Source organism: Carcharodon carcharias, chromosome 10, assembly GCF_017639515.1.
Source record: "Carcharodon carcharias isolate sCarCar2 chromosome 10, sCarCar2.pri, whole genome shotgun sequence".
Lineage (NCBI taxonomy): Eukaryota > Metazoa > Chordata > Chondrichthyes > Lamniformes > Lamnidae > Carcharodon > Carcharodon carcharias.
This window is the reverse complement of record NC_054476.1, coordinates 60,735,928-60,752,417: the sequence shown is the minus strand read 5'-3', so window position 1 is coordinate 60,752,417 and position 16,490 is coordinate 60,735,928. Positions and strand designations below refer to the sequence as shown.

Below are 16,490 nucleotides of genomic sequence, written 5' to 3'. Positions count from 1 at the left end.
TTGGGAAGTTTTCAGGAATCCTCAGCATCAACACCACCAAAACAGATGACCTGGTCAATTATGCACTAAAACCTATGGTCAAATTCTGATACTCATATCAAAGAAACTAACTATGAATACCAGCATCATGGCCTTTGAAATTACCGTAAAAATTTGTGCTTTAATCCCAAATGGCTAGGGATGGTTATTTTTTTTTTTAAATAACAAATTACATATCAAAAGAACCCTTAAAGTTTTTCAAAAAGTAGTTTTCTTACCACCCAAAATCCTCCAGTTGATTCTCATTCCCTGCCAGAGAGTTTCAGTGATGTCACCATCGAGAAGTGTTGCTGCACAACAGCTCTACTTTAAATGGAGTCCATGACTTCAGGCAGGCCTAAACTGCTGACCCCCAGGAAACCATGCTATAGGTTGGGAATAGCATTTTACCCATCTGGCAGTTTGGTTTTCCAGAGCTTTGTCATTCCAAAGAGACTCAGGCTGAGCATAGAAAGGCAAAGGCAGCAGATGCTTGGGAACACCACCACCTGCAAGTTCCCCTCCAAGCCACTTATCATCCTGATTTGGTACTATATCGCTGTTCCTTCACTGTGGCTGGGTCAAACTCCTGGAACTCCCTCCCTAACAACACTGCGGGTGTATCTGTACCACATAACTGCAGTGGTTCAAGCGGGCTGCTCACCATCTCAAGGGCAATTAGGAATGGGTAATAAAGGCTGGCCTAGCCAGCGATGCCGACAACCCGTGAATGAGTAAAAAAGAATGTGTTGAAAGGTGCCAACATCTCAAGTGATTGAGAATGTGTATTTTTTTTTCCAAAAAGGGGAGCTCCTTGAGCAAGAGGTACTTTCCGCTATACCTTTTACCCCGAAAGACCATGTTCTTTTAACACAATATTTTAACCTTTTTTGTGTCAATATTCATTTTGTATAAAAAATTATCAAGAAATATTACTAGATTACTTGATAGGGCAAAACTCTAGAAAACAGATTGCAATATAGGCAAGTGTGAGGTCACCCACTTTGGACCTAAAAAGAATAGATCAGCTTACTTTCAAATGATGAAAGACTAGAAGCTGTGGAGGACCAGAGAGACTTGGAGGTCTAGCTGCATAAATTGTTAAAATAACATGGGAAAATACAGAAAACAATCATAAAAGCTAATCGAATGCTGGCCTGGAATGCTGCAGGGATAAGAGACAAATGTGAATATATGGAGTTAGGTCATAAATCATGATCTCACTGAATGGTAGAACAGGCTTGAGGCACTAAATAGCTTACTCCTGTTCCTAGATACAAGAAAAAATAGAAAAGCAATTCATATTTCTGTTAACGCTTTTGACCATTTGGGTCCATACACATTCTTGTACAACTCTAAAGTAGTTCCATTCTGGCAAATGCTTATAGAAAGCAGAAACTACTTTAATGCTTGTATTTATATAGTACTGAGTGCACTGAAAAGTGTCAATGCTCTTGAATGAACTGTACACCAAATTTGGTGTTCACACAGTCCTGGGCTAATCAGGTTTAGTTCACATAAATTACTGATCTATAGGAAGAGGGTTGAAGAAGCTTCTTAAATAGATTCCATCCTCTCAATTAAGTAGAGTTCTCAAAGTCTGCAATCATTTGATTGAACTAAATTAAGCCGAGTAAAAGTGGTATGAATATATAAAACAATGAAAAGAATATTGTGAATAAGGAACCATGCTGATGACGAAATTGGTTCTCAATCTTTTTACTATCATACATTTAACAGAAGTGAAGAGAATTTTTATGATTCCACATCTATTATGGTAAAATTTCACACATTTGTCCTTGCAGCTAGATTACATGCATTAGACAAAAAAGACAGCCAGCAGTTTGTTATTTTCACAGTCAGCTTCGATTATCTGCCTTCTCAATTATTCACAATTTTTATATGCGTCAATTGGTTTGAATAAACCAGCTAAAATGGAATGGAGTTTGGAATTTTCTTGCAGACACAGAAGGTCTATACCTGAAATCATATTGTGGGTGCCCAATACCTTGTAAAATTTCCTATCAGTGATGAGAGTTAGATGCTGAATGTTAGTAGAGTCTGGGTTTTGGATCCAGGAAACTAGGAGTTGATGAACTGCTGGCATTTTCTTTCCTAATATTTAATTTCTAAGATTGGAAAACATATGAACTGGAGTATGCCATTCAGCCCTCGAGCATGTCCACCATTCAATTAAATCATGTCTGACTTGTATCTTAAGTCCATTCACATGCCTTGGGTCCATATTCTTAGTACTTTTGCCTAACAAAAGAACACAATTTGAGATTTTCAGTTGAATTTTTTTTGGGCGGTATTGGAAAGGGTTGGGTGGGGAGGAGAGCTACAGATTTCTGTTCCCATTCATGTGAACAGGTGCTTCCTGACACCATACCGAATAACCTAGTTCTGATTTTAAGGTTATGGCTGCTTGTTCCAGAATCCACCTCTGAAATATTTTTTCTCTAAATACCCTGTCAAATCTTTTAATCATCTTAAATATTTCAATTAGATCATCCCTTTATCTTCTTTATTCAACAGCATACACAACATCTGATCATTTCATATTTATCGATGTTAGTCACTCAGCCCCTAAAAACAGGTTCTACCAACTTCACGCATACTTAAACTGATAGGTCTATAATTTCCTGGTTTAGCTCTCCCACCCTATTTAAATAATGGAGTGGACCTTTCCTGCACATGCTGAGTTCTGGTTTAGGAAGTCTAAATAGAGAAATCACCTCAGTGTGTCAGAGTAAGGGGCTCTCCAATATCATCACAGAATGTCATAACACAGAACTAGGCTATTCCGCATCAAATGTGTGTCAGCATTTTTCTGATTTGAGTCATCCAGCCTAATTGCACTCTGCTACTCCCTCCCAGTACCCTTTAATGTTCTTTTTCAAGAAGCTACTTAATTTTTGAAAAGAATTTCTGTTCATGTTTATAGTAGAGAACTTCACATTCTAACCACCTCTGCACACAATTTTTTTGCAAGGTCTTTTGTTATGGTGGATAGTTGAGTGTTCACTGCAGGCTACTCTGTATATTCTTCAATTTTTTGAGATCTTTCTGTATAGCACACATTTGGTACAAATTACCAGCTCTCAGTCTGCAACCAATGCTGCCCTGTAAACAGCAACCAAGTAACTTAGAAATATACAACAGCATGACAGTTGTATTTCAACCTTCAATTGACCCTCAAATTTTAAAAAAATGTTTTTTGTGCAAATCGGGAATGATGCTGCACCCAGTACCAATGTCAGATACAGCACCACCAAGTAGAGCAAAACTCCTCTACTCTGCTACATAATGCACCTTAGCCCCTGCCTTAATAGCATCCACAAATTGCAGACGTTTCATTTCCCATTCCAGCCATCTTATGGCTTCTCCAACCAAAATGGCCAAATAATGCTGAATTAGGGACAGTTTTAGTTCCTAATTTCCAGTTAGGAAATTAATTGAGACAACCCATATTGGCTTCACATAGGACCTTCGTGGCCAGCAGGCAATGAAGATTTTCAGCTCAGACAGAGCTGCGTTTGAATTGAGAACCCAAAAATGAAAAGGCAGTATCTACCTTTTACTCGACATTTTTCCTCAACCTAGGTCATATGCCAATGTAACAGTGCTCCAGATTAATTTTCACAACCCTCCAGGTTGCACAAGCCTGGAAGACTTTGGTGGGGTGAAAACTGAGTTTGAATAATTTATACAGATCTGATAATGTTCATTTCAGCTTAACAGAGACAAAAACAAATATCTTCAAGTGAACACATTTAACAGCCACCCAGCAAGTTTCCACAATGTACTCTCATAATAGTTCTTGAACCACACAACTATCGAAAGGAAAAGATACTGCAGAAACAAAGTTATGCTGAGGATTTCCCAGCTCTGCTGAGCTACCTTATCTCAATGAAAGTGGGCAGGAACTCAATTACGGCTCACAGTTGTGCAACTCTGGTTGAGTTTGTGTGTCAAGTGAGAACCATTATTCATTGGTTTGGATCACACTTGAAGAATTGCCAGTTGTGGGTGAAGGCTGGAGGACTGCATGTAAAACCAGCATGAATCAGTACCTTTAGCGGAGATGGGGTGGAAAAACTATACCCTGTATAAACAACACCCGTAGCAGTTTAACTGGGACAAAATTAAAGAAGCATTTTGCTGCTTTGAATAGCTCCTCTAATATATTTCTTCAGCTCTCAAACTTGCTTGTGACTTCTACCCTCAGAAATATCAGATATTTGAGGGCTGGTGAATGTATTGCAGAGATATCTAAATGTAGCAGGAAGTTTATTACAGTATTGAGTCAAATACTTCCGTCTCCCTATTAAGTACAGTACCTTTATTTTTTATCTCCTCTTCTTTGCGTTTGAGGAATGCTCGCACTGCAGCAGACTGAACCTCTTTCACTTGCGGATACTTTTTCAGAGGTTTCACTGACAAGCTATAACGCTTCTATTAAAAAAAGAACAAAAAGAAATGGCAATATGACACCAAGTACAATTTGTTCAACTAAACCTTTGGAGAAACAATGGCTGTTAGTATTCTTTCATGAAGCAAATAATTACTGTATATACTAATGTAAAGACAACCCCATCATTTTAGTTTTCCCATTTACATCTTCTCTAAAACCATTTTTTGTTTTTTTAAACTTGCCCTATTACCATTTCCTTTAGCCTTGCACCATCATCCATTGTCATTTAATCTCTCCTGTCTTCCACTCCCCTTTGAGTCTCTTCCCACCTTCTCCCTGCTCCTGTACTTATTTAAAACCCATAACATGCATAATGTTTCCACCTCCAGAGGAAGAACATCAACCTAATACATTAACTCTGTTTCTCGCTCCACAGTCGCTGCCAGATCAGTTGAGTATTTCCAGCATTTTCTGATTTTACTTCAGATTTCTAGCATTTGCAGTATTTTGCTTTTGAGCCTTTTTATCTTGTTTGTTACTCATGCAGTTAAATTTTCTTTCATTCTATACATCTGAATTTTTTTAAAGGAGCCTCCTTTCAGGTATCTTTTTAAACATCCTCTGAAAATCTATATGCACATCTACTATATTCTCTTACTTTAGCAAAGAGCCACTTCTCAAAAAATACTATATTTGTCAAACATGACTTGCCATTAATAAGCCCATGTTGGTTGTCCTTCATCAAATCATGCTTTTCTAAATTCTGAATTCTAAAAGCTTGCATACAATTAACATTACATAAAATTAGCATGCAGGTGCAGCAATTGGGAAGGCAAATGGCATTTTGATCTTTATTGCAAGGGAACTAGAGTACAAGAACAAGGAAGTCTTGCTACAATTCTATAGGCCTTTGGTGAGGCCACACCTGGAGGACTGTGTGCAGTTATAGTCTCCATATTTAAAGGAAGGATATACTTATATTGGAGTCAGTACACCAAAAGTTTACTAGATTGGTTCGAGATGAGTGGATTGTCTTTTGATGAGAGGCTGAGAAAAGTGGGTCTATACTCTCTAGAGTTCATAAGAATGAGGGGCGATCTCATTGAAACATACAAAATTCTGCAGTGACGTGACAGGGTAGGCGCTAAGAGGTTGCTTTCCCCTGGCTGAGGAATCTAGAACATGGGGAACAGCCTCACGACAAGCAGTTCATTATTTAGGTCGAGTTGAGGAGAAACTTCTTCGCTCAGAGGGTCATGAATCTTTGGAATTCTCTACCTTCAAGGTTTGTGAATGTTACGTTATTAAGTGTATTCAAGACTGGGACAGATAGATCATTGTGTTCTCAGGAAATCAAGGGATATGGGGAGCAGCAGGAAAGTGGAATCGAGGAAGATCAGTCATGATTGTATTGAATGGTGCAGCAGGCTTGAGGGGCCTGATTTTGCATTTTAAAGTATATCCAAAATGGGTCTACTAGTGAATTGTCATATTAGGAATGTGTCTTTCCCCTGTGGAATAAAGAGACAACCGCTCATTGTGACAAGCAAAGATATGTTTTGTTGTCAGAATGCAGGCACAAAGGAATGAAAATCTCTTCAATGCATGCAAAGAGGCTACATAATAAATGACATGACCAGCGAGTGAAGAGATCACACAGCAATTACTGAGAAGAACAAGCACGTGGCCATTCCCCAATTTGGCCATACTATTGGGCAACAAAAGGTTCAGGAAAGGGAAAGCAAGAAGTGAAAGCACAAAACAAATAGAATTACTAGAAAAGGTGGACATTCTTATATTCTCTGAAAGGTTAATTCGCTGCCCGAGTTGGTGGTAGAGGCAGAAACTCTAAACTCTTAAAAAGTACCTGGATCTGCACCTTAACTGCTGTAAGCTGCAGGGCTATGGGCCGGATGCAGGAAGGTGGGATTAGAAAGGGCGCCTGGGTTTCCTCGGGCTGGCATGGACAAGATGAGCTGAATGGCCTCCTTCTGTGCTGTAACTTTTCTATGGTTCCATGGTTAACTGCAGAAAGCCAATGGTCTAAAAACAATCTAGTTAGCATTCTTGGCCAGGAGCACCCCAAAAGCAATTTATATTGTTGTATGTGAATGAGGAGTGGGGCAAAACCATGATTAATAAATGGGGAGAAAAGGCATGGCACTACCAGTACTACAGAGCCCAAGGCCTCAGGTTCAGTTAGTGGTTTACAGTGCACTAGCTCAACTTGCAATTTGCCTCACTTTGGGGTGGATGGGAGACAAGGGAAAATTGGAGTTTACTAAGTGACTGCTGCTGAAAACTAAATGTGCAGTTTGAGTTTGATGGTTGCAAAGACCTCCATGAGGAAAAAGTATGCCAATGACTCATGCATCGAGTTCACAGAAAGAACGGTGGCTTGGATGAGGTACTGGGTGAGGGCTGCCAAATCCTTGAGAAATGGGGTGGTGGTGAGGGTCAGGGAAACAGAGGGAAAAATAAGTTGAAAAGGGAGAGAAAGGGTTTTGAGATTCAGTAAAAGACAATTACTCAAGTATGCACAGTAGATGAAAACTTAGCATTTGTTTAGAGAATAGCACACTTTTTAAATCCATTTGTCTAGACCAATCTTATATTTATTAATGTCTCATTGCCATTTCATTTTGTCTTGCAACCCCTTTGTCACTTAATCTCCTCTGCTTTCCACCATGTCACAGACCTTCTCTTGTTCTCATCACCACCACCCACCCCTCTGCCCTACCACTGCCTTTTTTTGGTGCAAGCATTCTGAAGTTTTAAACAGCTTGTTTCAAATTTGAATAGTTGGAATCCTTGTTACAGTCCCAGGGGTTCCACCTGGAACCAAAAGATACTATTTTTGAGAAGTCTGTTGGTGTATATAGCAATACAAACAGATGGCGCTTTCAGACACTGGCACTGCAATGAACTCATTTGCATATTTTAACGGTGGTATAAATCAAATACCAGCAACATCCCCCAGCTCCAGCATGTTCTGCAGATGTGAAGAATTGTTTTAGTGTTACAGAACTTATAATTTTAGTTTATCTGCTGTCATTAACAGTAGATAGTACTGTTAGGACAGCAGATAAACTACTGCTGTTGCTGATAACACCCAACATTAACAGTGTTTTACATTATGACTGGTGAGTGCTGGGGCTGCTGGTTCACACAGCTGATAGCGACACCAGAATAGCTAAGGATAGCTGCTGGGAGGGTCCCGATTTTCTTTTTTTTTTAAAAACTTCCCAAATTTAGCAAGTTATCTCTGAGATTATGGCTAGCTGCACGAAATCCGTGCATTATTCCCAGTCCCTCACTAAGCACAAAATAAATAAAAGCCAAGATGTGGAACTCTGCGGTCTTCAAGTTTAGCTAGGAGATTATTTCCTTTGCATTTAAGAAATTGTATGTGGTATAGAAAAAAACCTGGGGTCTGAGAAAAGGAAACTGAAATTTAAGATCCATCATGCAACTGTTTTGTAACTTTTTAGATATCATCAGCACTGCTTTGATAGCATCTAAATAAAAAAAAACTTGGTTTCATCTTTGCCAAATGCTTGTTGCAGAAGACTGAACAGTTGGGAGGAAGTGTGCACCAAATAAACTCAATAACAAGGGCAGAGACAACAGAACAAGATGGGATGAAATGCTTTCTTTTCCTCGAATGTTGCAATGGACCTATAAAATTAATTTGGATAATTTCAACAGTTCCTAGTGGATAAGAGCCCAAAGTATAAAATTACCTAAAATTTGGAACAAACAACCTTACAAAAAATTAGTGAGCTTTCTTGTGAGAAATTGTAATGACAGAAGACAGTAGGAACTTGCACCTTTCACATCCTCAGGATGCACAAAAGCACATCATACCTTTTAAGTGTAGTAACTGTTTTGAAGAAGGCCTTGTGGTGTAGAGATAGTGGCCCTGCCTCTGAGCCAGAAGTTCCAGGTTCAAGTCCCACTCCAGGACTTGATGATCAAAGAAGACATGTTCATAATGTGGCTAAACAGGTTGAGTATCAACCTGCAAATCCTTCCAACGTACGCCAATGGCAGGTGGTAAAAGGAGAGATTCTGGTCAGCCATGAAATGTGATGGAAAGAAATTGGAACCTCTACAAACGATATCCATAGCTTCATGCTATAATATATATGTAAATATATAACACATATGTAAAAGTGTATGTTCCCACAGCAAAGCAGACTCCTTGATATGACTGGTGACCCAATCCTGTGCCTCCTTGCCCTACCACATAGTGGAGGTCTTGGCAGTGTGGTTCGGATATGCCTTTGGGCAGAGAACTCAAAAAATATTTTGTAGGCAAATATAGCAGTCAATTTAAGCTAGATCCCATAAACAGCTGTGAGATAAAAGGCTTTTAAACCAGGGGATAATTTGAGTGGTCCTTCTATGCACCATTTCCAAGGCTTCTAAATCATCCACTATGTCATGGGACTAAAATTGGACACAGTATTCTAGACAAGGCCTAACACCATTATTCTGTTTTACAGAGGATCGCCCGTGCCAGGTACCCTAGTTCTCTAGTTTTCCTTGTGAAATGTGGGAGGAGAAATTTTTTTGCTGAATGTATGAACCAAAGTGGGCTGAACAACCCACTTCAGCTGTAAGGGTTTGCGAAAAGTTACTTTATATGTTGGCTTAGAGAACTTGCATTTATATAGGGTATTTCACAACCTTGGGGTGCCCAAAGTGTTTTATAGTCAATGAAGCGTTTGAGTGTAGTCACTTACGTTGTGGGGAAATGTTTAAAGAGGGCAAAGAGGGGCTTGGAATAACAGCTCATCCAAAAAATGGCACCCCATCAGTACAGTAGTCCCTCAATACTACACTGTATGTGCACGCAAGTGTAACATTTGCTTTAGCATACTAATTATCATCGGGTGTATATGGCATGTTGGCAATTATGTTTTGTGAAAAATTCCACTTCAGCACATACATTTTAATGCGCAAATATACTTCATAATAAGGGAAATTTGCTTTACTGAAATCAGTAACCTATGGCGTGGTTAGATGAAAATTTCACATGTCCATTACTAAAATCCTGGTGGAAACAGGTTTCTAAATTAGTCCACCAACAACAGTGGCTATAATTCAAATTATTCAAAAATCTGATACAAAGATAATCCCTTATTGCAGATAGCTGCTCCAGTACAATAGATCTGCCTCTGAACGCCAGGCATCACTAATAATGTAAAAAGCACATGAACAAAAATCATATTGCAATTACAAAGTTACTGGGTTCTTCAGGATCACACTCATCTATGGAGGCACAAGAAAGTCTACTCAGAGCCAATCCCAGCCCACCAAAAAAAACTAATTTGAATATTTTGGATAGTAATAAATTTCCAGGGTTTGAAAGTTGTTTGCTGTTGCACTATTTCTGAAGAAAAATGTGCTGTGTATGCAGCCTCTTTATCTCTCCATTCAAAATCACCACCGATACACATTAACAAACTCAAAGCAAACAGCTGCAATTCTCTGTCCTACCCAATCACTCATTGTTATAATTAGCTGTGATGCAATATGACTTTACAAGCAACAAAAATAAAAGAAGAAATACTCATTACCATTTCTCAAACACGATTTAATATCGCTAACTAAGACTAACATCTAAGGCATATCAACAACTTCGCAAACTGTGAATAGAGAAAGGTAGATGGAGGGAGCTGTCACTGTGAGAACCTCACCTAGGCCCAGTTCCTACTCAGCAGATTGATACTTCCAAATGCTGTTGTTCAGCTTTAAAGTTTTGCTTGCTGTGCAGCAATCTTCAGATCAGACTTACCAGACCGGATAGAGTATCATTTTACCCCTGAAGTTTGTTATTCCAAACAACCAGCTAAGAGCACAAAAAACCCAATACATTTTAGAACCCCAATTCTAGCTTTATGGTGTGTGACATATATAATATATATGTTGAAACATTTACCAGGTTATTGCTGAGTCTTTTCAGGGCCATGTCTGACTTATCTCTTGCATACTTGGTGGGACAATTCTATTTCTTTCAATTCTCAAGTCTGACAGCTACTACCGCCTCCTTCTATTCTTCATCATCGTTAAAGTTTCCTCCAGAGGCCTTGGCTTTATTTTTTTTTTGTCAATCATATCTATTCTTAACAATTCAGGTCAAATTTTATCCAAAACTTCATCACTGACAAGGCTCTAACAGCCCTCTCATTCCTGGACAGGATACAAGAAAAAGCTTGTCTGATAGGAACTTGTATTCTTACCTCTAGTCTCCCTCAATATCAATCATCACCCCATTTTCATATACTATTACATTCCTCTGAACTTTCTTTTCTGTCATGCTACGTGTTCATTATTCTACATGTTTAACTTCCATTCTACCTCCTTATCATACTGATATTACATCATCACACTGTCTTCTACTCCTAGGAGTTTCAAACTGCGACACTCCTACCTATGTCACTCTTCTTGTTCTTACAATCCTGAGACTTCATAAAATCAAGATATCATCTAGTCAACAATTCCTGCTTTATATCAGTAAAAGTATATATACACTTTTCCCAAAATCAATGGCAGGGCCTACAACTTAGTTTTCTCAATTCATAACGCACAAGTTTACGCAGATTCTGATTTGACAAATCATATTTGTCACTCCTGAGTATTAGAGCTTTTAATCTATACTTCCTGTTCCAAGCATTCCTTGGTGGTGTCATTGAGAACTACTGCATGCAAAAATGGTACAATCAAACCAAAGACTTATTTTACAATCAAACAAAGCTTTTAGAAAATTAATTTAACACCGCAATAGCTGTAAATCTCATCAACCTGGCAAGTGTTAGCAGGGAGTGAGCAGGAAACATTTTACAGAGTCCACAGACGTGCCACGTGCCACTAAAATCAGTATCATGTGCCATTAAAACTGCATTTTGCTGATAGTGCCATAAGCAAGGCCACTTCAAGACAAAACCTTTTTGCATTGTCTCCGTGAAAACAACTTGCACAGCATCCCCAGAGAAAAGCCTTTAATATAAAGGGATTTTTGAAATTCTGGGCAACTCCGGCAACTTGCTGTAATATGTTTTCTGCCATCTGAAATTCTCTGGAGTCAGGCCACACCTGGAATACATTTGCATTCATTTCTGAGCACCACATATCTAAGGGGACTTCAGAAATAGAAACTGTTGCTGTTTATGCATTAAAAGGGGGAATCTCAAGAGTAATGGGGATAGTTAAGTTCAGCAAAGTTAAATTTCTTTTACTGATGAAAGGTTTACTTCTGGAAGGTTTAAAAGGAATCTTATTAGAGCATTAAAATATTAAACGGATGGATAGGATAAATTTACATCACTTCAAGATATATCAGGTAGAAACGAGATACATAAACACAAGTGAAAATCAATTTCAAATTTTAGAAATAATCACTCCACTCAGTAATACTTGGAGTGATCAGCCAGGCAACATAGAATTAAAGGCATGAGTTGGGCTCAAAATGCAGTTAGATGTTTGTGTTCTTTGTCCAAATGTCCTTGCCTAGTCCTTAACCGTTGTTACAAATGATCAATACAAAAAAGATAAATATTTAAGTATATTTTAATATAAAATATTTAGAGTATTTGTTTCTATCTCCTAACTGACCCGAGTGACTCTGGATTATATGGCTATCTTTACGTCATGTATTTGTATGGTTTTTATTGGGAGCAAGCTCTTGAAGTTCAATTTGGTGTGTCATTCACCCGTACCCAGTCAATGAAGAGAACAGATTTATTATGTATTACACACAGACAGCAAAAGTTTGATTCACAGGACTGTTTATGGTCCCACAGGCTTATTAGCCATCTGCCTCACCTGGATTCGAAAGGTTAAATGCAAACTGTTATAACTTGTGCAATACAAGTTAGCTATTCAACTGCACTTAATGGCATTAATACAATATCGCACATTGGGAATATATGGGGTACTTGAAGGGTATCAGAGTTTCATCAGGTGCTGGGGTACTTTAAGGGAATAATGTAAATCTCTCCTGGCCTGTCTCTAGGTATTGGAGTATTTAAAGGGTGTAATAACAGTTATACTTATAATAGCACCTTTAACATAATAAAACATCCCAAGACGTTTCATAGGAGCATTACAAAACAAAATATGTAACCGAACCAAATAAAGAGATACTAAGCCATCTGCCAAAAGCTTGGTCAAAGAGTTAGGTTTTAAGGAATGTCTTAAAGGAGTAAAATGAGGCAGAGGGGCAGAGGAGTGTAGGGATGGAATTCAAGAACTTAGGACCTAGGCAGCTGATGGCACAGCCACCAATGGTGAAGCGATTAAAATCAGGGATGCTCAAGATGCAATAAATAAAGGGGTGCAGATTTCTCAAAGCGTTTGTGGGACTGTAGGAAACTACAGATAGGGAGGGACAGCACCATGGAGCCACTTGAAAACAAGGATAATTTTAACAGGCAGCGAATGCAGGTCAGCAAGCACAGGGATGATATTTGAACGCGATTTAGTACTTGTTAAGACATGGGCAGCAGATTTTTACAAGTTTACAAAGGTAGAATGTGTGAGACTAACCAAGAGTGAATTGGCATCGTCACGACCAGAGGCACGACTGAGGGATTAAGCAGATGAGCTGAGACAAGGCGAAGTCGGATGATTTAAAAAGGTGGCCATAAGCAGTCTTATTGATAGAGTGAATATGTGGTCAGAAGTTCATCTTGGGGTCAAGTATGATACCAGGATTGCAAGCACTGGTTTAGTCTCAAACAGTTGACAGGGAGAGGGATGGAATTAGTAGCTTGAAATGAGGGTTTGGAGCAGGGATCGAAAACAATGGCTTCAGTCTTCCCAATGTTTAACTGGACGTCAAAAAAACAGTCCAATAACATAGCAACAGTGGAGTTGTCAAGAGGGGTGGTGGTGAGGTAGAGCTGGGTGTTGTCAGCATACATGTGAAAACTAACGTTGTGCTTTCTGATAATGTTGCTGAGGGGCAACATGTAAAATGAGAAAAAGAAAATACCAAGGATTCGCCCTTGGGTTGACATCAGAGGTGATAGCGCAGGAGTGAGAAAAGAAGACCTGAGTAATATTGTGACTATAGGTAGATAAGAACTGAACCAGTTCCACACAGCTAGACAACAATGGAGAGGAGTTTGAGGAGGGTGATGTGGTCAGTTGTGCTAAAAGCTGCAGATAAGTTAATAAGGATAAAGAAGGAAAGTTTCCTTTGCACAGGATGGTCACTTGAGACTTGGATTAGAGATGGTTCAGTACTGCGGCAGGATGCAAACTTGATAAAAGGAGTTCAAACATGGAATTCTTGGAAAGACAAGCAGCAATTTGGAAGGTGACAGCACATTCAGGGACTTTGGAGAGGAAAAGGAGGTTGGAGATGGGCCAATAGATTGCACGGTGGGGTCAAGGATTGGAATTTTGATGAGAATATAAATTGTCAGGCCTGACTCTGGGTGCTGGGGTATTTAAAGGGTTCCCCGGGCCTGACTCTGGGTGCTGGGGTATTTAAAGGGTTCCCCGAGCCTGACTCTGGGTGCTGGGGTATTTAAAGGGTACCCCGGGCCTGACTCTGGGTGCTGGGGTATTTAAAGGGTTCCCTGGGCCTGACTCTGGGTGCTGGGGTATTTAAAGGGTTCCCCGGGCCTGACTCTGGGTGCTGGGGTATTTAAAGGGTTCCCCGGGCCTGACTCTGGGTGCTGGGGTATTTAAAGGGTTCCCCGGGCCTGACTCTGGGTGTTGGGGTATTTAAAGGGTTCCCCGGGCCTGACTCTGGGTGCTGGGGTATTTAAAGGGTTCCCCGGGCCTGACTCTGGGTGCTGGGGTATTTAAAGGGTTCCCCGGGCCTGACTCTGGGTGCTGGGGTATTTAAAGGGTTCTCCAGGCCTGACTCTGGGTGCTGGGGTATTTAAAGGGCTCCCCGAGCCTGACTCTGGGTGCTGGGGTATTTAAAGGGTTCCCCGGGCCTGACTCTGGGTGCTGGGGTATTTAAAAGGTTCCCCGGGCCTGACTCTGGGTGCTGGGGTATTTAAAGGGCTCCCCGGGCCTGACTCTGGGTGCTGGGGTATTTAAATAGTCCCCCGGGCCTGACTCTGGGTGCTGGCGTATTTAAAGGGCTCCCCGGGCCTGACTCTGGGTGCTGGGGTATTTAAAGAGTCCCCCGGGCCTGACTCTGGGTGCTGGGGTATTTAAAGAGTCCCCCGGGCCTGACTCTGGGTGCTGGGGTATTTAAAGAGTCCCCCGGGCCTGACTCTGGGTGCTGGGGTATTTAAAATGTTTGCGGCTGTCACTCACCGTGCGCTGGGCATCCACCCGGTTCTCGGTTGCTTTGCTGAGAATGCTGCTGAAGTCCATGACTCCGAGCTCTCCGGGAACGGAGGTTCCAGATCCAACGTAGCCTTCGGCAGGCAATATCGTCACTTCCGTATCGCTGAGCAGCACTTCCGGCCGCTGGGGCTGTCACGTGACCGGAAGTAGGTGCCAGTCAGTGACGTCACTCTTGCCGTGTTCCGCGAAGAAGGACGTGAGCGAAATGTAGCAATATCCTGATTAAGCCAGCAGTGCACATACCTTATGGGAATATCCCTAACTGAACAACCAATGCACAGACAATAAGAGGATTTTTAACTCAACAACGACTGCATACACATTATAGACCTGTCCCTCCAATACCTGGGGTATCCCAGACTGAATAACGCACGTTATTGGGGTATCTTGAACTCAACAACCAATACAAACGCATTATAGGACTATTTCTAACTCAAAAACCCATCGAATGCACAGACGTTACAGGGGTATTCCTGGCTCCAAAACCAATACACACACATTACAGATATATGCAAGACAAAAGCAAAATACTGCAGATGCTGGAAATCTGAAACAAAAACAAAAATTGCTGGAAAAACTCAGCAGGTCAGTCAGCACCTGTGGAGAGGAAGACAGGGTTAACGTTTCAAGTCCGAATGACTCTTCATCAGAACTAAAGAGAAATAGAAAAGTGGTGAAATATAAGCTGTTTAAGGGGGGGTGGGACAGGTGGAACTGGATAAAGAGCCGGTGGAGACAAAGGAGAGATTGCCAAAGGTGTCATAAACAAAAGGTCAAAGGTGTGTTGACGGTGGTGATATTAGCTAAAGGATGTGCTAATGGTGACATTAAGGTTAGAAAGCAGGATGAGCAAGTGACGGATGGCCCTAGTGGGGGTGAGGTGGGGTGGGGATAAAACAATGGATGGAAATAAATTTTAAAAATAATAATAGAAATTTAACTTCAGTTCATGAATTCTCTCCTCCATCCTCACTCCCTTTTTGATCCCCTTTTTTCTAATAATTATTATATATTTTTATATATATTTTTTCTTTTCCAACCCATTTTTATTATTATTTTTAAAATTCATTTCCATCCATTGTTATATCTCCACTTTTTAGCCTATTTCGATCCCTTCCCCCCACCCCACCCCTACTAGGGCCATCCATCACTTGCTCATCCTTCTTTCTTCCCTTAATGTCTCCATTAGCACATCCTTTAGCTAATATCACCACCGTCAACACCCCTTTGACCTTATGTTTATGACGTCTTTGGCAATCTCTCCGTTGTCTCCACCTATCACTGGCCCTCTATCCAGCTCCACCAGTGCCACACCCCTTAAACAGCTGATATTTCACCACATTTCTATTTCTCTTTAGTTCTGATGAAGAGTCATTTGGACTCGAAACGTTAACTCTGTCTTCCTCTCCACAGATGCTGTCAGACCTGCTGAGTTTTTTCCAGCAATTTTTGTTTCAGTACAGATATACCCCTGACTTCCTCAACAGTGCACACATTGCAGGGGTATCCCTGTCTGAACAACCAATGCACACATATTCCTGGCAACAGCCTGAGATTAAGCCGGTCTGTTCACAACCTTGGTGCACATTTGACCGCAATGTGAGTTTCTGACGTCATATTTATACTAACGAAGACGGCTATTTCCACCTCCATTACATCACCTGTTTTCGACCCTGTCTCAGTCCATCTGCTATTGAAACATTCGTCCACGCCTTCATTACCTATAAAAGTGACT

General features: G+C 40.5%; 1 protein-coding gene across 4 annotated transcripts in view; it reads right to left on the bottom strand.

Moving 5' to 3' along the window:
• Nucleotides 1-14,868, bottom strand: part of spty2d1 (SPT2 chromatin protein domain containing 1) — a 29,113-nt gene extending 14,245 nt beyond the window's left edge. For 2 of the 4 annotated variants that reach the window (XM_041197862.1, XM_041197863.1), the window contains exons 1-2: nt 14,723-14,868; nt 4,362-4,476 (exon numbers count right to left, since the gene is read on the bottom strand). In XM_041197862.1, coding sequence (XP_041053796.1) covers nt 4,362-4,476; nt 14,723-14,782 — 175 coding nt within the window. In that variant the 5' untranslated portion in view covers nt 14,783-14,868. Of the gene's footprint in view, nt 1-4,361; nt 4,477-8,302; nt 8,573-14,722 lie in introns of all 4 variants that reach the window. The other 2 variants (XM_041197864.1, XM_041197865.1) reach the window with 2 other exon arrangements.
• Nucleotides 14,869-16,490: the final 1,622 nt, after the last annotated feature.